Source organism: Hemitrygon akajei, chromosome 30, assembly GCF_048418815.1.
Source record: "Hemitrygon akajei chromosome 30, sHemAka1.3, whole genome shotgun sequence".
Taxonomy (NCBI): domain Eukaryota; kingdom Metazoa; phylum Chordata; class Chondrichthyes; order Myliobatiformes; family Dasyatidae; genus Hemitrygon; species Hemitrygon akajei.
The window spans coordinates 38,375,418-38,399,741 of record NC_133153.1 but is presented as its reverse complement, the minus strand read 5'-3'; the positions used below and the strand labels follow the sequence as shown (position 1 = coordinate 38,399,741).

Below are 24,324 nucleotides of genomic sequence, written 5' to 3'. Positions count from 1 at the left end.
CTCTTCAGATGCACCATTGGGTGTTTGATGTTTTCTTTGAATGGGTTCCATAGTGTTTCTTTTTCTATTGGCTGTCTATGGGAAGATGAATCCCAGGGTTGTACTCTGTGTATGTACATTGATAATAAATGTATTTTGAACTTTGACATCAGAACATCTTTCAAGAGGCTGAACCCTTGCACGGCATCAGGCCCTGATGGTGTACCTGGTGGGGCTCTGAAAACCTGTGCCAAACAATGGGTGGGATGTTCAAGGACATCTTCAATCTCTCACTGCTGCAGTCAGAGGTTCCCACCTGCTTCAAAAGGGTAACAATCATACCAGTGCCCAGGAAGAGCAGGGTGAGTTGCCCCAATGACTGACTGAATGAATGAGTGTGGCACTCACACCCACTGTGGCAAAGTGCTTTGAGAGGTTGGTCATGGCTAGAATCAACTCCTGCCTCAGCAAGGACCAGGATCCGCTGCAACTTGCCTGTTGACACAAATACAATCTCACTGGCTCTCCACTCGGCCTTGGATCACCTGGACAACAGTAATACCTACATCAGGCTGCTGTTTATTGACTACAGCTCAATCATACCCTCAGTTCCAATCAACAAGCTCCAAAAGCTGGGCCTCTGTACCTCCCACTGCAGACTGGATCCTTGACCTCCTCACCAGGAAACCAGAGTCTCTGCAGATCAGAAATAAAAAATCTCCTCCTCGCTGACAATCAACACCTGGAAGATACATGCTTAGCCCACTGCTCTACTCTCTCTTCACCCACGACTGTGTGGCTCGGCACAGCTCAAATGCCATTTCGTAAATTTGCCAATGACACAACTATTGTTGGCAGAATTTCAGATGGTGATGAGGAGGTGTACAGAACAAGATGGATCAGCTGATTGAGTGGTATCACAACAACAACCTTGCACTCAATGTCAGTAAAAACAAGTAATTGATTGTGGACTTCAGGAAGGGGAAGTTCATGGAACCCACCAGTCCTCATTGAGAGATCAGGAATGGAGAGGGTGAGCAGTTTCATGTTCCTGGGCGTCAACATCCCTGGACCCAACATATTGATGCAATTAAAATGAATGCACCTCAACAGCTATATTTCATTATGAGTTTGAGGAGAATGGGTCTGACACCAAACACATTCACAAATTTTTACACAAGTACCGCGGAGAGCCTTCTAACTGTTTGCATCACCACCTGGTATGGAGGGGTCACTGCACAGGATCGAGAAAACCTGCAGGAAGTTGTAAACTCAGCCAGCTCAATCATGGGAACTAGCCTTCTCATCATCAAAAACACCTCCATAAGGTGCTATCTCAAAAAGGCAGCACTCGTCATTAAGGACCACATCGCCCAAAACATGTCCTCCTCTTCCCATTGCTACCATCAGGGAGGAGGTACAGGAGGCCGAAGAAACACACACAATATTTCAGGAATAGTTTCTTCCCCTCTGCCATCAGATTTCTGAATAGACAACAAATTTATGAATACTACCTCATTATCGTTTTTCCTCTCTTTTTGCACTATTTATTTAACTTTTTAATATATTCTTCTTATGGTAATTTATAGTTATGTGTTGCAATGTACTGCTGCTGCATAACAACAAATTTCACAACATGCCAGTGATATTAAATCTGATTCTTGTACTTATTTATTGTCTCTATATCCTATTGTAAACAAGAGTGATTTTCTATGTGTTGCACTTCAATGCTGTAACAAATTTCATGATGTGTCTGTGATAATAAACCTGATTCTGATTCAGAGCTTTTTCAAACTCTGGTTAGGCTGCATACGGAGTATTTCATTCAATTTTGAGCGCCCCTTTATAAGAAGGTTGTGGAGGTTTTGGAGAGGGTGTAGAAGAGGTTTACTGCCTGGAAGAAGGCCGTATGCTATAAGGCGAGTTATATAAATTTGGTTTGTTTTCTCTGGAGTGCTGGAGGCTGACAGTGCATCCTGATGAAGTTTTTAAAATTATGAGGCATTGTGCAGAGTAAAGAGCCAATCGAAATATTTGCTGCTAGAGAGCCTACCTTGCTTGATGACCTAGATCCTGTTGTGATCTCAGCTGATTCTCTTCACTATCCACCAGCTTTGATGTCATCCGAAAACTCGCTAACCATGCCAATTATTCTCTCATCTATATTATTATCAAAGATGACGATAATCCCTGCGGCACACTACTGGTTACAGGCCTCCAACTTGAAAAAGAACTGTAAGCCCTTCCTCTAAGCCAATTGGCTCGGTGCTGTGATGGAAATGAGAAAGATTCTTTGGGTCTCAAAGGCAAGAGCTCTGGACACACAGTTTTAATAATAAGGAGTTTATTTACAAGGGGAGAAAAAGCTTGGGAACAACACAAGCGGCTACAGTATTCGTACAAACGCGCTTAGAATACTACAATACTTGCTTAGAATAACTACAATACTTGCCACCCTTGGCTATGGGCAAGCACGGCTCTTTGCTAAAGGGACAATAACAAACGCTCCCACAACCCTATTCAATCCACACCTTACCACGTGTCTCCAGCGCTGTTCTGCTGTCTTCAGCCTGGAGTGAAGCAGGGTGGTCCCTCGAGGATGGCAAAAGAGAGTGAGCCAAGCACATATAGCACTCTTTATAGGTCAGGGGGCCAACGGCTTGGTGCTAGACAGGTTAATCGAATTAAGGTGGCCAATTGTTAAGTGTGCATTGATTAGTTAGGAGGGGCGAAATGTTGACTCTCAGGTGGTGTGACCTCCGACCAGGTGAGGGGAGTGCTGTCATGTGACAGGCACGGCTCTCTGGTTACACTCGGTTACGCTGGATCCTTCCCAACCAGCCTGCCATGAAAAGTCAAGTCTTGTCTAAAGTCCCAGTGACAATGAAGAAACAACAGGGTTTTTGGAGTCATTGATGTGTAGAGCCACAAAGCCCATCAACACCATTTAAAAGAATGCTACAATAATCTCATTTTACTCTCTCCACATTTCCATCAATCCGTGTAGATTCAAGCACTCTACACGTGGTGGTTGTCCATTGCGTCCGATGATGACAGGAAACCTGTGTGGGAGAGGTTTTAAAGTGGAAAAAGTGGGGAAGTTCCATTCTCTCTATCTCAGGAAGCCAGGCCCAGTGGTACAAAGAGGCATCTCAAACTGGGGTCTTTCTTGGTTGCAGTGGATTACCGTATCGTCCTCAGCACCTCGTCATGTGCTTCGCTCTCCACGAAGTCTTGCAGTACCGTCTTCCTAGTCATTGGACCTCACTGTAGATCGCGTCCGCCCCGATCGCCAGAGCTGACTTCACATGCTGGGGCAGACATGTCATTATCTCACAGGGGTATGAGGTCTGCCAGCTACGTTCAGCTGGTTTAGCCCACCTGTTGAAGGAGAGTGTTAGGGAGAAAGCAGAAGAATGGTGTTTAGAGGGATTATAAATTGCAGATGATGGAATGGCTGAGCAGACTCGAAGGGCCATAAGGCCCAATTCTGCTCCTGTCTTAGTCTCTTCCAGCTATTCACTCCCAGCTTCTCACTTCATACCCCCTCCCTCACCTTCTCCTCTCCTGGTCTCACCTATCAACTGCCAGCTTGTACTTCTTCCCTCTTCCTTCCCAGTCCCGATGAAGGGTCTCAGCCCAAAGCATCTTCTGTTTATTCCTCTCCATAGATACTGCCTGACCTGCTGAGTTCCTCCGGCATCTTGCGCGTGTCAGTCCCAGGTACCCACTTGAATAAAAGCAAACTTGCCCACACATCACTTTCCCCAGTTGCGATGCGAGAAAGCCACAGAATAAAAGCTGAAAGTGCAGGAAGGCAACAAACTGTGCAAAATGCAAATATAAACAATTAACAATAAACAACCAGAGCACGAAATAACAAGATAAAGAGTCCTTAAAATGAGATCATTGGCTGAGGGAACATTTCAAAAGATGAATACTGTATAGTTATCCCCTTTTGTTCAAGAGCCTGATGGTTGAGGGACGTAACTGTCTTGAACTCAGTAATAGGAGCATTGAGGCTCTTGTACCTTCTACCTGAAATGAGAAAAGAATATTGACTGGGCGATGATGATGGATGCTGCTTTTCTCCGGCAACGTTTCTCGGTGGTTGGGAGGGCTTTATTTGTGATATACTGGGCCGAATCCACTACCATTTGTAGGATTTTCCTCTCACAGGCATCGGTGTTCCTGTACCAGGCTGCACAGCCAGTCAGCACACTTTCCACCACACATCCACAGAAGTTTGCTAAGGTTTTTGGAGACATGCCGAACCTCCGCAGCCTCCTGAGGAAGTAGAGGCGCTGTGGTGCTTTATTTGCAATTACACATGTATGATGGATGGAAAATATTGGAAGCGTTGCGCTGTTTGGGATTCGCGTTTCAGGTCAACGACCTTTCGACAGAACTAGAACAAAAACTCAGGAGGTAGACCAGGTTTCAAAATGGAGGGGAGTGAGGAAGGGGGGGGGGTGTGAAACAGGCGAGGATAAATGGTACAAGCAAAGACGACAATGATCCCAACATGCCGCTGTAGTTCCTTGTTTTAATGAGCTGCGATAAAGTGCAGTAATTGATTTCAAATGAGTACTTGTTTACAGGTAAAGTTGAGGGTGAAGTACTGACGCTCCCCCTGTCTTTCTACTGATATGACAAGATTGCGAGAACTCGTAACTTTTGGATCAGTTGAATAAGGCATTTCCCTTTCACGGGCTCCTCACTGATTGGCGCTGGTTCCGGAGGGAGGGGTGAGTCTGTACTACGACACCCACAAACACTCTTCCACACTTGGTCTCCTGTCTAGGTCCCCGCAGTAAAATAATTTGCATTAAACACAGGCTCCAGTTCGATCTGAGTGGTCGCCGCACTATTGCAAACCCCCCCGTAGTGGGAAGGCGGATTAATTTTAATAGCAGAGCAAAGGAGAAAGGAACGAATCAACACTTTGGTAAACAGATCTATTTTTGTTACCGGCAGAGAGAGAGAAAAAAAAGCCTGAAGCTAAAGAGAGGACAGATCTGAGTCTCTCCTTCACGTGGATTGCAAAGAAGGCAGCGGCACTCTATTGAGAGGGCGGAGGGTTACCGAAGTTTCAGCACTGCAGGAGGGGTGTGCAGAGGTCGGCTGGTCCCGCAGTGAAATTGACGAGGCGAGAGAAAAAGTTTGGTGAAACTTGCCGGAGAAGTTTGGGGTTGGCGGTCTGTCTGGGACGGTGTTCGTCTCCCTTGTCTCTTACCGAGGACGCGTTCAAGGAGATCGGTTACTCGAACATGTCTTCGATCTTGCCTTTCACCCCGCCGATTGTCAAGCGCCTGCTGGGCTGGAAGAAGGGAGAACAAAACGGGCAGGAGGAGAAATGGTGCGAAAAAGCCGTGAAAAGTTTGGTGAAAAAGTTGAAAAAGACCGGCCAGTTGGATGAGTTGGAAAAGGCAATTACCACTCAGAGTATTAACACCAAGTGTATAACCATCCCCAGGTAAAGCGATATATTTTAAGAGACTTGTTTTTTTTTAAACTGTGGAATAGATTCTGGTTGCAATTTTTTGTTTTTTGAATTCCGTATTTTTTTACCCAAGATTTGATGTGCGTTGGGGTGTACGCGACGCTGCGGTGGAGAGATGTCAGCTATAGTCAGCATGGGTTTACTGGTGTGTCTCAGAATGTCGTTTCCCGGCATCTTGTGTCGAGGACGGCAGGAGGCTGCAGTTAAATTTGTTCTTGAAATGAATGTCATACCGCACCAACAATAGTACACACAAACTAACGCAGGCGGCTCAACCGAGCAGAAATAACAGGTGATCGTTTCCGGCCGCTGTCTTTGGTATGGGGGGTGTTGGGGAGAGGATCCCCAGAGTTATTTTCGATACAGAGTTTGGGGGGCGGTTGAATTGACTGGTAAAATTGGGCACATTCTTGGGGCCGTGTTTCATTTTGCCTCCTGGAAGACGGTGTCGCTATTCTGCTCAGCTACCAATGGAAGGGGGGAGGGGTTGCAGTGGGCGAAAAGGGTTGGGAAGAAAGCATTTAAAAAGTATTAAATAATTTGCGGCCAAATCTTTGTGGTGTGAGGTTGCACTGGATGGAGATGAATTTGGTTTCTTGGACCCTTGAGATGATTTAGACCCTGCAGGGATTGTGGAGTCAGTTGATGGATGCTGTTATACATCACAGGCACTTTTCTCCTAGTCTAATCGAAGTGCACATGGTCACCTTCTTATACAGGCCATTTGGCCCATTGTAATCTGCTGTTTCTCCTCCAGAGAATTATAGATAAGTACATAGACGGGAGAGCTATGGTGTAGGTGCGAATGGATGTGGAGAGGATGTTTCCTGCAGCGGGGGGAGCCAAGGAAGGGCGACGCTGTAGAAAATCAAATTCAAGTTTAGTTATCATTCAATCAGACATGAATACAGCCGAATGAAATGGCGTTCCTCTGGGGCCAGGGTGCAAAACGTACACGGCACGTTCAAAATAGTGAGCAAAAACAAAACATAGTCACGCAAAAGACGTGTGCAGAGTTGAGGAGGAATTTCTTCACCCAGAGGGTGTTGAATTCCACAGATTCATTGACACAGGTGGCTGTGTAGGCCGAGTCGTTGGGTATATTTAAAGCAGAGATTGATGGGTTCTTGATTAAGTAAGAATGTCAAAGGTTACTGGGAGAAAGCAGGATAATGGAGTTGAGAGGGATAATAAATCAGCCATGATGGAATGGCAGAATGGACTCGATGGGATGAATGGCCTAATTCTGCTATGTCTGTGGTTTTGTGAGTCCATGGGACTAGGAAGAATGACAGCTTGGCACAGAGTAGATGGGCCGAAGGGTCTACTCTCGGACAGTCACTTTTCTTGAGGCTGCACATCCACTTCGATTAATGTCTCTGTTCCCCAGGCTGGATCATGCTCAACACAGGGTTTTGCTCTACTGGTGATATTGAAAAACCATCACAGATCTCCAGACCCTGCCGAAGGTTCAATGAGTAACCTAGCTTTAGGTAATCTGCAAATGGTTTAGGTTGAAGTGTTTACCTGGAGATGTGTTAAATGGTAATGTGCAGGCAGAATCCAGAATTGGAATCTGGCCTTCTACGTAAAGACGTGGGGGGAGAAACAGTACTGGCCCCGTGACCCACAACGTGATGCCTGCCTTTTAACCTACTCCAAGATCAATTTAACCCTTCCCTCTCACATGGACCTCCAGTTTTCATTCATCTATGTGCCTTTCTAATAATGTCTTAAATGCCCCTGAAGTATCTGCCTCTACTGTTACCCCTGGCAGAGCATTTCACGCACCTACCACTTTCTGTGTACAAAAAAAATTACGTCTGACATCCCCTATTCTTTCCTCCAGTCACCTGAAAATTAAGGCCTTTTGTATTAACCATTGCCACCGTGGGGGAAAATTTCTGGCTTTCCACTCTATCTGTGCCTCGTGCCATCTTGTATATCTCTGTCAAGTCTTTTCTCATCCTCCTTCGGTTCAAAGAGAAAAGCCATAGTTTACTCAGCTTATCCTTGTAGGACATGCTCTCTAATTCAGACAGCATCCTGGTAAATCTACATCTTCTCTAAATCTTCCCCATTTTCCCTATAATAAAGCAACCAGAACTGAACACAAGTGTGGTCTGACCAGGGTTTTATGGAGCTGCAACATTACCGTAGGTTCTTGAACTGAATCCCCCGACTAATGAAGGCCAACACACCGTACGTCGCCTTAAGCACCTTACCAACTTGCGCAGCTGCTATAGGAGCGTGCTGCAGTCGTCTCCCCCTCCAGACTAGTCTGCCATTCAGTCAGATCAGGGCTGAAGTGATCTTGGCCTTGGATCCGTTTTCCTGCCTCTTTCTGTAATTGTGGACTCTTCTCCAGATTCGCAGCTTGCAGAGGGTTGTAGACTTGGCCAGTTCCATTATGGCCACTAGCCTCCTCAGCATCGAGAACGCCTTCAAAACGTGATGTCTCAGAAAGGTGGCATCAATCATCAAGGACCCCAGCACCCAGGATATGACCTCTTTTTATTGCTACCATCAGAGAGGCGGTCAGGCTCTTGAAGACACGCAGTCAATTTTTAGAAACAGCTTTTCCCTCTCCACCATCAGATTTCTGAATGGACAATAAACTAACCCATGTATACTAACTCACTACTTTGTTCTCTTTTTGTACCTCTTATTTAACTTAATTTTATATATAATACTGTAATTTACAGTATATTTTATGAATGAAATAATTCATAAATGTGCAGTTTGAGGGGTTGATGGTTGGGTTGTGCTGTTCCCCAATCTTGGCAATTTACTTGCAAACATCTTGTCACTATGCGAGGAGACTTTGTCAGTTACACACAGTCTCCTCACGTGGTGACAAAATGTTTGCAAGTAAATTGCCAAGATGGAAGAACAACTCAACTCAACTATTTTATGTATTATTGCTGCAAAACAATACATTTCATGGCATGTGTCAATGATATTAAACCTGATTCTGATCCTCTCAGATCGTCTGGGCTTCGGATATGTTCCCTTAATTTGACCTCCACAGCTCCCTAGAGGACTGAATGCAGTCATCCTGGAACCTTGGCCCTTCTTCAATCAGGCGTTATAAACTCAGAGTGCACTGTGCAAAGCCAAAACTAGAGAACAATTAAAGTTAAATTTGCATTTCTTTTGTGTGCGTGAGGGAGAGGCGAGAGATTGTGGGCCATTATTTAACCGAGCAACTTTGAGCATTTCTGTGGGGCCTTGCAGTTTTCATTTTTATACATTCTGTCGTAGCTCGCACTGCGCTCAGTTCCTAATTAGTGACAGGTGAGTGCGACACAATTTCTAACTGACTGAACAAGTTGACTCTCAGTTGCTCGAGTTGTGTTTGATCCTGAGGATATGTTGTTATATATTCAGTGCACCTTGCTTGTCAAGTAACGGTGTTGGGATTTTGTGTCCAAAATCTTCGCTAAAGTCTGTTTTAAAGAGGGAAGGGGTGCACTGAGGTTTAAGGAGGGAATTTCAGAACTTGGGTCCAACACTTGTTCAGTAAAAATATCAAGAGATATGGGGATTCTTCCTACATTCTATAAACGTACTGGTTGGTAGGTTAATTGGTCGTTGTAAATTGTCCTGTGATAGACTGCTGTTAAGTCAGAGGAACACAGCTCATTGGGTCATAAGGGCCTATTCTGTGCTGTATCTCCAAGATTTGATCTTTTTATTTTGAGGGTTGGGGTAAAATGTTTGATTTGTGAGGATCGTTTGCAAACCTGAACAATATCTGACACTCTGGATAGACCACACTTCGAGTATTGTGATAAGATGGTCACCTCATTATAGGGAGGATGTGGAAGGTTTAGAGAGGGCGCGGAAGAGATTTGCCAGAATGCTACTGTGCCTTATAAAGATGGCCTCTTTGGAGCAAAGGAGGGTGTGAGATGATTTGATAGAGGTGTATAAGATAATAGGAGGTATAGATCGAGTGGACAGCCAGAGTCCTTTTTTCATGGGCAGAAATGGCTAATGCACTGGGCATAATTTTAAGGTGATTGAGGAAAGTATAGGGCAATGCCAGAGATAGTTCTTTTTACACGGAGTTGATTGGTGAATGGAACACTCTGGCAGGGTGGTAGTAGTTGCAGATACACTTGGGACATTTAAGAGATTCTTAGATGGCCATATGGACATTAGACGTTAGAACATTAGGGTTATATTAGAATGACCTTGAGAGTAGGTTAAAACATCTGCAGAACATTGTGGGACGAAGGGCCTGTACTGTGCTTTATTGTTCTATGTTTTGTAATCGGGGTTGTCAGGAGAATTAAGGGAAACTTTCCCCTTTCACCAGGCTGTTGTCATAATAGAGTGATTGCTGGGCAGTGGGAATAAACTCTCATAATCTGTGTTGTTCACAAATTAAGTTGAAGGTTTAATATTAAAGTGATGAAGATTCTATCAGTGACGTGTGACAACTATGAGCTTCATAGTATTGAACACCCGTGGAATGTTCTCATCTTATTTTCATCTGCTGTTGAGATCTTTTGCAGTACTCTTGTCTCCTTAGATTACTCTGTGACGTTAAATCCAATCCTGTCTTCGGAAAGGGTTATTGTTCCTTTACTTTTGGGTCCAAATCTTCCTTCCTGACAGAACTGGGGGAATATCTTCCCCAGAAGGACAGCTGTGATGTGAGATGACCTACCATTGCTACCTTTGGCATATGACATAGCAGCAGAATTAGGCCATTTGGCCCATCATGTCTACTCTGCCGTTCGATCAATTCTGATTTATTATCCCATTCTGCCTTCTTCCCATAACCTTTGACACCCTTACTAATCAAAAACCTATCAACCTCCCCTTTGAATATACCCAATGATGGCCATCTGTGGCAATAAATTACACAGATTCACCACCCACTGGCTAAAGAAATTCTTCCTCATCTCTTCTAAATGGACGTCCTTGTGTTCTGAGGCTGTGCCTTCTGGGCCTAGACTCTCCCAGAATTGGTAACATTCTCTCGTCATCCACTCTATCTAACCCTGTCCATATTCGATGGGTTTCAATGAGATTCCCACCCCCCCATTCTTCTAAACCCCAACAAGCATAGGCCCAGAGTCATCAAATGCTCCTCATACACTTAATTCCAGAGATAATTTAGCAGCAGTTCCCACTTTAACCCAAAATCGGGCATTGCAGCTGTCTTTCTGGTTTATCTATTCAAACAGACCTTGAGGCTCTGCAAAACAGATCCACAACAGTGATGGGACGTTGAGTTTATTTTCTGCTCTCTCATCCCCTACCCTCGTGCACTCTATACCAGGGGCCAGACTTGACCAGTGTAAGCAGCAGCAATCATTTGGTCAAAGGACATGGGGCAGCTGTTGATGCCTCTGGACCCAGATGTGACAGGAGATCCTACTTCCCACGATGGCAACCTTGTTCACTCAGCCTGTAGAACTGGAAATGGAAGCGAATGATCTGTAGTTCTGAGCCAAGAGCAACCACGAGTCTGCAGTCTGTTCTGGCCCTGGAGATACAGGACGGCAGCCACCGCCTCGCCAGGCGCGCTGGGTTGTCGGGATGGGCAGTGCTCAGTGCCACCATCAGGGAGGATGTGTTTGGGCACTGACCTCCTCAGCATCAGAATCAGGTTTAATATCACCGGCATACGTCGCGAAATTTGACTTTGTGGCAGCAGTACAATGCAACACATGATAATAGAAAATAAAGCTGTGAATTAAAGTAAATATATATGTATATTGAATAGTTAAGTGGTGCAAAAATATAATTTTTTAAAAAAAAAAGTGAGACAATGTTCATGGATTCAATGCCCTTTTGGAAATTGGATGGCAGATGAGAAGAAGCTGTTCCTGAATAATCGAGTGTGTGCCTTCGGGCTCCTTTCTTGATGGTAGTAATGAGAAGAGGGCATGACCTGGGTGACAAGGGTCCTTAATGATGGACGTTGCTCCTTGAAGATGTCCTGGATGCTATGGAGACTAGCGCTCATGGTGGAGCTGACTAAGTTTACAACTCTGCGTGCAGTAGCCCCCTATGCCACCACCCTCATAATCAGATGTTGGTGCAGCCAGTTAGAATGCTCTCCACGGTATATCCGTAGAAATTTTTGAGGATGTCTTTAAAAAAGATGATGCCTCTAAAAGGTGGCATCCATCATTAAGGACCCCATCACCCAGTATGTGCCCTCTTCTCACTACGACCATCAGGAGCTTGAAGACACAGTGTTATAGGCATAGCTAGTCCCCGCCATCAGATTTCCGAATGGTCCATGAACATTGTACCACATCCTTGATGGTAACAATGAGAAGAGGGCATGTCCCGGAAGATTTGGGGGAGGAGGGGGTCCTTAATGATGGATGTCGCCTTTTTGAGGCATCACCTATTGAAGGTATTCTCTGCTGGGTGACGGGGGAATTGTTGCAAAGTCTGCTGCAGCCAACGTGCATGCAGTCACGCAGCTTGGGTTTCTGTGACGTTCTCCTCGTGACAAGTGTTGGTGTCCCGGGAGGTTTGCTGTGTGCATAGTGATGGCCTGGTTTTGACACCTCTGATAAGAGACTTCGATACCCTGGGGTTCTGAAAGGTGTGAAAGAAATGTTGACTGTTTTGCTCTCGAGCTGAATTACAATAAATGATCGTGCAGCCTGTGTTGGTGGAAGAGTAAATACTAACCAGAACACCAGTGAGGGATCCACTGCTCTGTGCTACAGTGCCCTGGGATATTCGCCATCCACCCGAGAGAGCAGAGGATCCCTCAATTTGACATTCCTTCTGCATAGTCCGTCTCCAACAATACTGCAACTAAATCAGCTCTGCATTTGCCAAATTTAGCTCTGGTTTCCTTTGAGGTGGAGAACTATTCTTGTAGCCCGAGCCTCGTGACACACAGTACAGATGGGACTTGCAAAGCTTGAAGTAAATATATTATCAGCACAGAAATGGGGAGGAATTTCTTTTAGCCAGTGGGTGGTGAACCTGTGGGATTCGATGCCACGGGCAGCTGTGGGGCCCAGGTCATTAGGTGCATCGGAGTTGGAGGTTGATAGTTTCTTGATTAGTCAGAGTGTGAAAGTTTACAGGGAGAAGGTGGAAGAATGAGGCTGAGAGGGAAATGGATCAGCTATGATGAAATGGTGGAGTAGACATGGCGAGCTGAATGGCCTAAATCTGCTCCTATGTCTTGTGGTCAATGTACGTACATATCACCATAAATTGCCCTGAGATTAATTTTCTTATGGGCATTCACAGTAGATTGAAGAAATACAATAGAATCAATGGAAAAACTGCACACAAAGACTGACAAACAACCAAGGTGCAAATACAACTAGAAGAAAGTAAATAATTATTCAGTGGATTCCAATTCATCGCGACCAGTATACTTTGGACCAATTAAACACCTGCCCCAATTAAAAAGTGTAAAAAAAATAGATGAACTATGTTTAACTGAGTAACAAATTATGTATTTAAATGAAAGTGTTCCAATTTGCTCTATCATTACTACAGTATTATAAAACTGTATTAGTTCCTAATAGTTATTTGACAGAGGAATGCATCCAGTGTATGCATTTTTTAATTGACTATGAATTCATAAAATCAGCGCAGACACCTAGTGCAGATAATGGACTTTATACAATGTTGTCAATCTTCATTTTCATTGTAACATTGAAGATTATTGTTGATACCTTCAAATTCTTCATGATTCCTAACTTGTTGAAGTAGTGAAGTCGTTTCTATTTCACTCTCAGCTGTTTCTGGGATCTCCAGGCCTGAATGCTTGAAACCGCAGTGAGAAAAAAACAGTTCAGAATTGCCTTACTGCTTATTTCTCGCCAACTATCATTGAGAAGAATCACTGTTGATAGATTGGTTAAAAACGGTGTATGATGTATTGGCCTTCATTAGTCAGGGGACTGAGTTAATGTTGCTGTTGAATAAAGCCCTGATTTAACCACGCTCGGGAGTATCGTCTTCAGCTCTGGTCTCGTTATAGGAAGGGTGTGGAATCTTTAGAGAGGATACAGAGGAGATTTACCAAGATGCTGACTGGTCTAGAGAGCATGTCTTATGGGGGAGGGTTCAGCCAGCTAAGATTTTTGCTCTTTGGACTGAAGGAGGGTGAGAGATGACTTAATAAAGGTGTGCAGATGAGAACAGGCAAAAATAGAGTGGCTTGACATTGGCTTTTTCCCCCAGGGCAGAAATGGCGTAATTCTAAGGTGATTAGAAGGAAGTGTGGGGGAATGTCAGAGGTTTTTCTTTACACAGAGCAGGGGGCGAATAGTTTGCGCTGCCAGGGGTGGTGGCAGAGGCAGATATGTCACAGAGATTAGAAACTCTTGGGTACGTGGATGAAAGAAAAATGGAGGGTTATGCAGGAGGGAGACATTTGAATGATCACAGAGCAGGCTTAAAAAATCGGCACTGTCCCCTTTCGTGCACCTTCGTTCCAAACCTTCTTGCTCCTGTATTTTAAAGCTGGTTTAATCTCACACTTCTTTGAAGAGCATTGAGGGGATATGCTAACCATGTCTCTCTCTGCATGGACGCTCTCTGACCTGCAACAGATGATTGCTATTGTTCAATGTGTCCTCTTCAAATGAATGTTATCTGCTTGGTTGTTAAAATTTAACAATGCCCTATGTGCTTGTGGCTGCATTCATACAAAAACCACAGCAGCCCTTCAGTGACCACATCTCTTCATGTAGTTATCAGGGAAGTTGCAGCATCTAAGCTCTTGAGCCCTTTCAGAGTGTGAAGCTATTTTTGTAACGATACGGCTTGATTGAATTGGTACTGAGAGAACTCTGTAGCAGCTCTCTCCTTGCTGGTGCCATCTGGAAGAAGGTACAAGAGCCTCAGGACCCCCACCACCAGGTTCAGGGACAGTTTTTACCCCTTCAACCTGACGGCTCTTGAATCAGAGGAGAAAACTTCATTTGCCCCATCAGTTAAATTATCCCACAACCAATGGACTTGTTTTCAATGACTGGTCATCTCGTTCTCGATACTTATTATTATTTCTTCTCTTTGTTTTGGCACAGTTTGTTGTCTTCTGCGCTTTGGTTGAATGTCCCAGCTGGACATTTCAGCCCAGAGGTTTGGTTTTCCTCCGGGTGCTCCGGTTTCCTCCCACATTCCAAGGATGTGCAGGTGTTAAGGTGTGGGCATGCTCTACTGGCGCTGAAAAGCGTGACACCACTTGCTCGGACTGCGTTGATCATTGACGCAAAAGACAAGTTTCACTGTACGTGTTGTTGTGCATGTGATAAATAAATCTGATTTTCATTTGTTAGTGGTGTACTGGTCGGAGAGGAAACCGGGAGAAAGGAATGTGGTTTGAAATGTTAGAAATAAATTTATTATCGAAGTGCATATGTCACTATATACTACCCTGAGGTCCATTTTCTTGCAGGCATTCACAGTAGGACAGAGAAACACAATAGAATCGACAAAAAGCTGCACACAAAGACTGGCAACCTGTGTGAAAAAGACAAACTGTGCAAATAAAAAGAAAAACAAATAATAAATAAATATGGGAAAGAGCAGGAGCTCAGCAGGAAATCATTGGCTGTTGGATTAGAATCCAAAGTCTGTAACTTAATGAAGCCCAGGAAGCTAAGTTCTCATTGATTAAGAGAGTGCTGAGTCTGGACTGAGTGCTTGGAGCTGGCTGAGGGTGTGTGAATAGTGATTCAACAAAAGTAGACAACATTGTGACAATCAAGATGCAGAAAAGCTTTTGGTCACCCCCCTCCACCTGGTTACACTTATTACCTTCCAGCTTGTACTCCTTCTCCCCCCCCCCCCCCCACCTGCTTATTCTGACTTCTTCTCCCTTCGTTGTGAATCGGCCTGAAAAGTCGACTCTTTAAACCTCTTCATAGATGCTGCCTGATCTGCTGGGTTCCTCCAGCACTTTGTGTGCACGACTCTGGGTTTCCAGCATCTGCGGACTCTCTTGTGTTTGAAGCTTCTGGTTGTTGGCTCTTTGGGTTAAGCGGGAGAGAAGTGAGAGAGCATTGAGTAAGCAGGCCTAACCATAATGACGAAAACCTCCTTCACGTCACACGCTTCCTGTGGCTTCGGAGTCTTATTGTCAAAGCTACACCTACCCTTGTTTCGCAAGAGTAGGTTTAAGTTTTATCGTTTGTTGTCAGCACAGAATCTCGTTGTTTACTTTCAGGGCGAGAGAGGAAATAGAAAATCAATCAATTGTCCAAATGTGACCAAGTCCCTCTGGGTAATGAATGAGCTGAATGAAAAAGTTAAGGCCTTTAGGATAAGGATGTTCTAAGCAAAGACCTCATTTTATGGTAATGTGACTGGCATCAAGAGTATTGTAGACAGTTAATTGTGGAAAGAAAGAAATTCCCATGCCTGCTTTGAGTTCCAGTTGACAGTGTCCTTATATGGACATTGAGTAAGAATCCAAATCAGCTAGGCCGCATGTTTAACAGGAGTGGTGTATTGACACACTGTCAGCTCAGAACTTGAATCAAAAACTTCTTGATCAATTATGTTGTATCTCTCTCCTGTCCTGATGTTCCTTTTTGTAACTTGGCAACAGAAGTTGATTGAACTCCTCACCTACCTATCAAAGTTCAAAGTAAATTTATTATCAAAGTATATACCATATATGTCAAACTCAAGGCCCGCGGGCCAAATCCGGCCCACGGTGGAATTATCTTTGGCCCACGAGATAATATCTAATTACTATTAAAGCTGGCCCCAGTAATCGAAGCGCCTATGGCGTATGATATGGCTAATGCTGAGTTTATTCAGGTACCAGGTTTTCAGGGTTTTTGGTGTTTATTCGGCAGTCTTGCTCGGCAGTCTTCTTCATAAGAAACGGAATTTGTAAAGTGAAACACTTTGTGGTTATAGCAGAGACTGAGACACTTGAGAGCAGGCTGAAAAAACGGAGGCAACGAAAGCTGCGTTCGCACGCGTCCGACTGATCCGGCCCGCATGAAGCTGCATTTTGCTCAAACCGGCCCGTGACCTAAAATGAGTTTGACACCCCTGGTATATACTGTATATGTCTCCAAATACTACCTTGAGATTCATTTTCTTGCAGGCATTCACAGTAGATATAAAGAAACACGATAGAAAATCACTGAAAAACTACACACGAAGATGGACAAACAACAAATTGTGCAAATACAAAAGAAAATGCTAAGTAATACTGAGGAGATGAGTTGTAGAGTCCTTGGATTGTGGAATCAGTTCATTGTTGGGGTGGGTGAAGTTATCCACACTGGTTCAGGAGCCTGATGGTTGAAGGGTAATAACTGTTCCTGAACCTGGTGGTGTTGGACCTAAGGTTTCTGTACTTGAGTTTTGTGTGTACACGTGGCCACTCACTCTGTTGGGAGAGCAGGGCACAGAATGCTTAGACTGTGAGTTGGCCTTCTGTGCTCTGATACGGGAGGGGATGTGGTTCAGAGCTGTGGCCCGCAGTGTGAACGGGTGACTGTACATTCCGCAGTCCAGAGCACAGGCGCATTCATGATTCTGTGGGAAATGATTTGTGATGCAAACCTTATGATTTCCTAAAGTACTTCAAGTTAACAGTATTAATAGTCTGACCATCGTGCGAGGGACAAGACAATATCCAGAGCATGCCAGAGGGTATGTTGTTCCTCTTTAAAAGTATTCTTATTTTCTTTTGGGATATTTAGTTTGCTCCACTTATTTCCATTTTTAGTTGGGAGCTGGACTAACTTTGGAGATTAAAGATGAACTATTATCACATGTGCATTGAAAATGACAGTGCAGTGTGTCATTTGTGTTAATGACCATTGCTGTCCAAGAATAATAATGGGGGTAGCCTGCAAGCATTGTCCCCGCTTCCAGCACCAACGCAGCTCGTCCACAACTTACTAACCCTCAACAGTCTGTGTTCAGAATGTGAGACAAAATGGGAGTACGTGAAAGAAACCCACGTGGCCCACGGGGCGAATGTACAAACTCCTTGCAGGCAGCGATGGGAATTGAACCCCGACTGGTTATTCCAGAGCTGTGAATTGTTGCACTAACCGATACACAGCTAGAATTAATATTTCAAAGATTTATTCAATAAATGGGTGGAGGGGTGGAGATATGTCTCTACAGAAGGAGGTGTAAGGCGCTCTTTCCCTCTGCTAGCCTGCGGGTCATCCTTGGGCAAGGTGTAGTACCTGCTTAGCACGTGAGGCCATGGGAGCAGGTGGTGGATGGTCGTATGAACAGCTGATGCACATCACAAGCCCAAGTTATGTGATCACTGACGTCAGGCAGACAATCTCTGAAGAGTATTGATAATGGCTGGGGTCACCCATCTTGTAAAGGCACTGCCTAGAAGAAGGCAATGGTAAACTATTTCTGTAGATAAAATTTGCCAAGAACAATCATGGTCATGGAAAGAACATGATCACCCATGTCATACGACAGAGCACATAATGATGATGTCGTATGACATGGCATATGATGCAGTAAAAGTTGATGCTCAGTCATGTTAATGCTGCACTAAGAGAGGTGCAAAGGTTTGCTTGGGAGAGTTGGTGGGTCAAAGGAGGGGAGTGTAAGATGAGGATAATGACAGTGAAGAAGAGTCTTAGCAAGTGAATTCCAGAGATCAGGAGTGATAGGAATTGGGGATAGTCATGCAATTCCCAAATTGAGATACAAGTATCTTGGCTGTGGGCTGGAGGAGATGACGGGTGATAAAGAATTTGAAAAGAAGGATACAAATTTAAATTCTGCGGGGTGGCTAGTTGGTTGCTTCCAGTAAAGGTCAGGTGAACACAGGCTACCTGTACATGTGCAGTTCTGGATCCCGACTCTGCAAAGTTTGTGGTAACTGAATGGGCCTCAACTGTAACAGGTCCGGATACAGTAGGGAAAAAGGCCCTTTGGCTCAATGGGTCAGTGCTAACTAATTCTCCCCATCAAACCTAGTCTCATTTTCCCATTTTTTCCCCACATCCTTCTAAACCTTTCCTATCCATGCACTTGTCCAAATGCCTTTTAAATATTGTTGATGTTTCTGTCTCCATCACTTCTTCTGCCAGCTCATTCCATATGCTGACCACCCTCTGAGTGGAAAAATTTGCCCCTTGACTTTCTCCCCTCTCACCTTAAACTCTTGTTTAATGTTTCTGACTCCCCGATCCTGGGGAAAAAGACTGTGTGTATTCACCCTGTCTCTGCTCCTTATGATTTTATACACCTCTCTAAATTCACCCTTCTGCTATGCTCCATTGAATAAAGTCCCAGCCTGTTCAATTTCTCCTCTTAACTCAGTAACTCAGATCCTAACACCATCTTTGTAAATGCCTACATTCTTCCCAAGTTAATGGTATTTTTAACATGCAGGGTGATGAAAACTGAACACAATACTTCAAATGCGGCCTCACTAACATCTTGTGCAACTGCAGCACAAAATCCCAACTTCTGTACTCAGTGTCTTGGCTGATGAAGGCCAGCATGCCTCCCTAAAGCCCCATTCTATCTCCTCTCTCATCTCTTCTCTTCGCCTGCCCTCCCCACCTCCCTCTGGTGCTCCTCCTCCTCCCTTTCTCCCATGGTCCGCTCTACTCTCCTATCTTTAGCCCTTCACCTCTTCCATCTATCATCACCCCTCACACACAGGACCCCCTCACCTGGCTTCACTTATCACCTTCCAGCTTGTTCTTCCCCCTCCCCCAACCTCCTTACTCTGGCTTGTTCTCCTTTTTCAGGATTTCTGCTCTGAACACAGTTTAGAATGGTCAGCACTGCCTGTCCGTTGGGGACCGTTGCTCGACCCTGAGGTGTTTGCCTGAGGGTTCGTCGCTGTGTTTTATCGAAATGCTGAAATATTCCAGTTGCCGACAGTTGAATTGAAGGCTGTTTGTTCGGTCTGGTTTAAGCGCTGTGGATACGTGGACACAAACAGGAGAACGTCTGCAGATGTGGGAAATCCACAGCAATGCAACGCAATGCAACACGCTCTCCCTCGCTCTCCCTCGCTCTCTCTCGCTCTCTCTCACTCACTGATGCCAGATGCCAGAATTAAAAGGTGGGGGAAGGCCTCTTGGAGGCATTGCTCCTTGAAGGTGTCCTGGATGCTGGGGAGGCTAGTACCTCTGATAGAGCTGACTGACTTCACAACTTAATAATAGAAAAGAAATAAAAATTAACTGTGAATTACAGCAAATGTGTAGTGCCTATGATGGAGCTGATTGAGTTCACAACATGAACACTGCATCAGTATGCTGGTGATGGTATCTAAGTAGTCAGGGGAAAAAGCCGGAAATTGGAACTAGATGGGAGAATAGTTTAGCTCATGGTGGAGTGGCGGAGCAGACTCGATGGGCCAAATGGCCTAATGCTCCTTCGTCTTGTGGTCTTGTGATTTTTGTCTTTATCCTTTTTGATATATACTTACAGTAATTTATAGTTTTTATCATCATATATTGCAATGTATTGCTACCACAAACAACAAATTTCACGACATGTGATATTAAGCTGGATTCTGAAAAGGTTGGCATGGATAAGATGGGCTGAGGGGCCTTTAGCATCCGGGACATCATCAAGGAGCGATGCCCCAAAAAGATGGCATCCATCGTTAAGGACCCCATCACCCAGGACATGGCTTCTTCACGTTGCTACCATCAGGGAGGAGGTACAGGAGCCTGAAGATAGATAGATAGATACTTTATTCATCCCCATGGGGAAATTCAACTTTTTTCTAATGTCCCATACACTTGTTGTAGCAAAACTAATTACATACAATACGTAACTCAGTAAAAAATATGATATGCATCTAAATCACTATCTCAAAAAGCATTAATAATAGCTTTTAAAAAGTTCTTAAGTCCTGGTGGTAGAATTGTAAAGCCTAATGGCATTGGGGAGTATTGACCTCTTCATCCTGTCTGAGGAGCATTGCATCGATAGTAACCTGTCGCTGAAACTGCTTCTCTGTCTCTGGATGGTGCTATGTAGAGGATGTTCAGAGTTTTCCATAATTGACCGTAGCCTACTCAGCGCCCTTCGCTCAGCTACCGATGTTAAACTCTCCAGTACTTTGCCCACGAGAGAAGTCAAGGAATGTAATCCTCACAGCACAACTGACCCCATCTAGGTGAGAGAGTGATTTGTGCAGCAAATACGTGATAGCATCCTCCACTCCCACCTTCTCCTTATACGCAAACTGAAGAGGCACACACTCAATGATTCAGGAACAGCTTCTTCCACCCAATTTCTGAACGGCAAAAAGGGAAGAAAAAGCAAAAAAAAATACTGTGGTAGGGTTCATGTTGTGAACTTGTTCAGCTCCATCATGAGCACTATATATTTGCTGTAATTAACACTTACAATTTTTATTTTCTCTTCTATCATTATGTATTGCAAAGAGAACAAGTCTTGTGACGTATGCTGGTGATAGTATTCCTGATTCTGATTAATTGGGGTGAAGAGCTTGGTTTTCGTGCTGTATGACAGAGCGAGGTTCCACCACTAATCAGAATCAGGTTTGTCATCACTGACACGTGCCATGAAATTTGTTGTTTCGCGGCAGTGGTATATAGATTGCCTTAGGTAGCAAACTGACTAGTGCATTCACGGGCTGTCCATAAATCTGATGGTGGAGGGGAAACAGCTGTTTCTAAAATGTCGGGTGTGGGCCTCAGGCTGTGGTACCTTCCCGCCAGTGACAGTAACGTGCGAGTGCATGTCCCGGATGTCAGATTCCTGTATTGCCCCCTCCTCCCTCCATCCACCCACCTTCATGCCCCCTTACCTGGTCTCACTTATCACCATACCAGCTGCCTATCACATCCTCCCCCTCCCATCCCTGACTTCTCCCTCCTCCTTTCCAGCCCCAATCAACGGTCTCGGCCCGGAATGTTGACTCTTTATTCCCCTTCATAGATGCTGCCTGATCTGCTGAGTTCCTGCAGCATTTTGTGCACATTGTTCAAGGTGTTCCGTTTCTCATTTTAAAGGGCCTCACCTTGAAGAAAGTACTATAGTTCAGTTCAGTCCCCTTACAGTGACTCTGATATTTGAATGAGTCATGTGTAGTCTGTGATGACTCGCTCTTTTTGGCAAACTATCTAAATCTGCTGGGTGATGGCAGTCAGGGTGGGGCCATTTAGAGCAGATGGTTTAAATTGAAGAGATCTGATTTCAACCCTAATTTGCACAAACTTCCTGTGGAGAAGTTATCCCTTTGGAAGCAGTTTTGACGTTGCTCTGAATAAGGACAAAGGGGATTACCGTTGTTATCTTTTCCGTAGGGGTGGGGTTGGATCACACTCGATGGGCTGAATGGTCTAATTCCATTCGTATATCTATGGGCGGGCTGTTCCCTTTATAAAGACATCCGGCCACAAAGAAAAGTATGAAGTCAGTGAATTAAAAATGGAAATTAAAAAAAAATATATTTCTTTTTCTTTCACCTTCATCCACCAACAAGGTAATGTCTATTTGGAAGCCAGTGGCCATGATTTAATAATTAAAACAAAAAGATTGAAGATTAGATTGATTTGTCATATTGAAATTTTGTAACATGCAGTGAAATGCATTGTTTACATCAAATCAAATTAGCGAGAATTTTGCTGGGCAGCCTGCAAGTGCCATGTCTCTGATGCCGAAAGATCATGCCCACAACTCGCTGGCTCTAAGCTGTCTTTGGAAAGTGGGAGGAAAGCAGAGGAGCCATTGGAAACCCACACGGGTGCCTGGCTGTCCTTGGAGAGGGAGCATGCAGTCACAGTGGGTGCAGTGTGGGATTTCCATAGCGGTGGAATGGACTCTTCTATAGACAGTAATCATCTTGTTTTAATTTGAATTTATTCACTGTCCTGTCAACACTTAATGTCCGTACTTTATTTTCTGTGAACATTTTAGAAAACCTACATGAGAACATACGAACTCCATACAGACAGTGACAGGATTTGAACCTTGATTGCTGGCGCTGAAGACATACTGTTTAGTAGGCTAATTGGTCACAAGGGTGTAATTGGGCTGGAAGGGCCTGTTACCGTGTTGTATCTCTATATGAAATAAATTTCTCAATCAGTGGACATTACTGTGGGTGGAATATTGTCCTTAGCTGGTGGGTCATACTCTTAATTTGGCTTCATTATTACATAGTTTTGGGCCAGCCAGGTAATGTAGCGGTTAGTGCAACACTTTTACAGCAACAGCGATGGGGTTTCAGTTCTTGCCACTCTCTGTAAAGAGTTTGTCCTGACTCTGGGTGCCCTGGTTTCCTCCCACATTCCAACATCTGCAGATTTTCTTGTGTTTGTGATTCCACAATCTACGGACTCACTTTTAAGGACTCTACAGCGCATGTTACCTGCATGTACAGAGGAACTCTGCAGATGCTGGAAATCCAAATAACACACACACAAAATGCTGAAGGAACTCCACAGGCCAGGCAGCATGAATGGAAAAAGAGTACAGTCGACGTTTTGGGCGGAGACCCTTCAGCAGGACTGTAAAGGAAGGGGAAGGAAGTCACAGTAAGAAGGTGGAGGAGAGAGGGGAGGATGAGGTACAAGGTGGTAGGTGACACAGTGAGGGGGAGGGGGTGAAGTAAAGAGCTGGGAAGTTGATTGGTGAAAGAGATACAGGACCGGAGAAGGGGAAATCTAATTGGAGAGGACAGAAGGCCATGGAAGAAAGAAAAGGAGGGAGGAGCACCAGGGGGAGGTAATGGCCAGGCAAGGTGATGAGGTGAGAGAGGGGAAAAAGGGATGAATAGACTGGGGGGGGGGAGCATTACTGGAGGTTTGAAAAATCGATATTCATGCCATCAGGTTGGAAGCTACCCAAATGGAATTTAAGGTGTTGCTCCTCCAACCTGAGTGTGGCCTCAATGAGGCCATGGACTGGCATGTTGGAACAGGCAGTAGAATTAAAATGAGTGGCCTCTGGAAGATCCTGCTTTATCTGGCAGACAGAGCGTAGGTGCTCAGCAGTGCGGGTCTCACTGATATACAGGAGGCCACACGGGAGCACTGGATACTATCGATGTCCTCAACAGACTCACAGGTGGTGTGTTGCCTCACCTGGAAGGACTGTTTGGGGCACTGAGGGTGGAGGTGTACGGGCAGGTACAGCACTTGTTCCGCTTGCAAGGGTAAGTGCCAGGAGGGAGATCAGTGGGGAAGGGACAAATGGACAGGGGAGTCATGTAGGGAACGGTCCCTGCAAAAAGCAGAAAGTGGGGGCAGGGAAGAGGGAAAGATGTGTTTGGTGGTGGGATCCCATTGGAGATACATTCCCTTTATGTATGTTAGTCCTTTCCACATCGGTTGCTTGTCAGTCTGTGTGTAGTTTTTCATTGATTCTATTGTATTTCTTCGTTCTACTGTGAATGCCTGCAAGAAAATGAATCTCTGAGTACTATATAGCGACATACAGGTATTTTGATAATAAATTTCCTTTGAACTTTAATAGCAAATAGAGATTGAAAAACAAATTAACTGAAACTGAGTGGCAGCTACACCTGTGGAGAAAACAAAATGGGGTTTACCTGAACTTCTTAATTTACACTAAATCCTGGGCTGCCGGATCAGGCGTCCCCAACCTCTTTTATGCCATGGACAAATACCATTAAGCAGGAGGGCCCATGGACTCCTGGTTAGGAACCCCTGTCCTACTATTACAAGTGAAAAGGGTCTGTAAAGAGAAAGTGGAAAAGCTCTTCCAAGTGGGCAAAGGTAGAGATGTCTGGAAAGGTGTCAAAACAGTGGCCGGCCTGCGTAATCACCAGCCTCCATCCTGCCTAAGTTGAGAGGAATATGTAGAGTTTGCAGAAAGACTGAACAGCTCTTACTGCAGGTTTGATGAGTACAACTTCACAC

General features: G+C 44.7%; 1 protein-coding gene across 3 annotated transcripts in view; it reads left to right on the top strand.

Annotated features, from left to right (window-relative positions):
• Positions 1-4,736: 4,736 nt before the first annotated feature.
• Positions 4,737-24,324, top strand: part of smad3b (SMAD family member 3b) — a 143,304-nt gene continuing 123,716 nt past the window's right edge. For all 3 annotated transcript variants that reach the window (XR_012096757.1, XR_012096756.1, XM_073032636.1), the window contains exon 1: positions 4,737-5,455. Coding sequence is in view for 1 of the 3 variants with exons in the window: in XM_073032636.1 (XP_072888737.1) it covers positions 5,250-5,455 (206 nt within the window). In the remaining 2 variants the exon portion in view is untranslated. The remainder of the gene's footprint in view (positions 5,456-24,324) is intronic.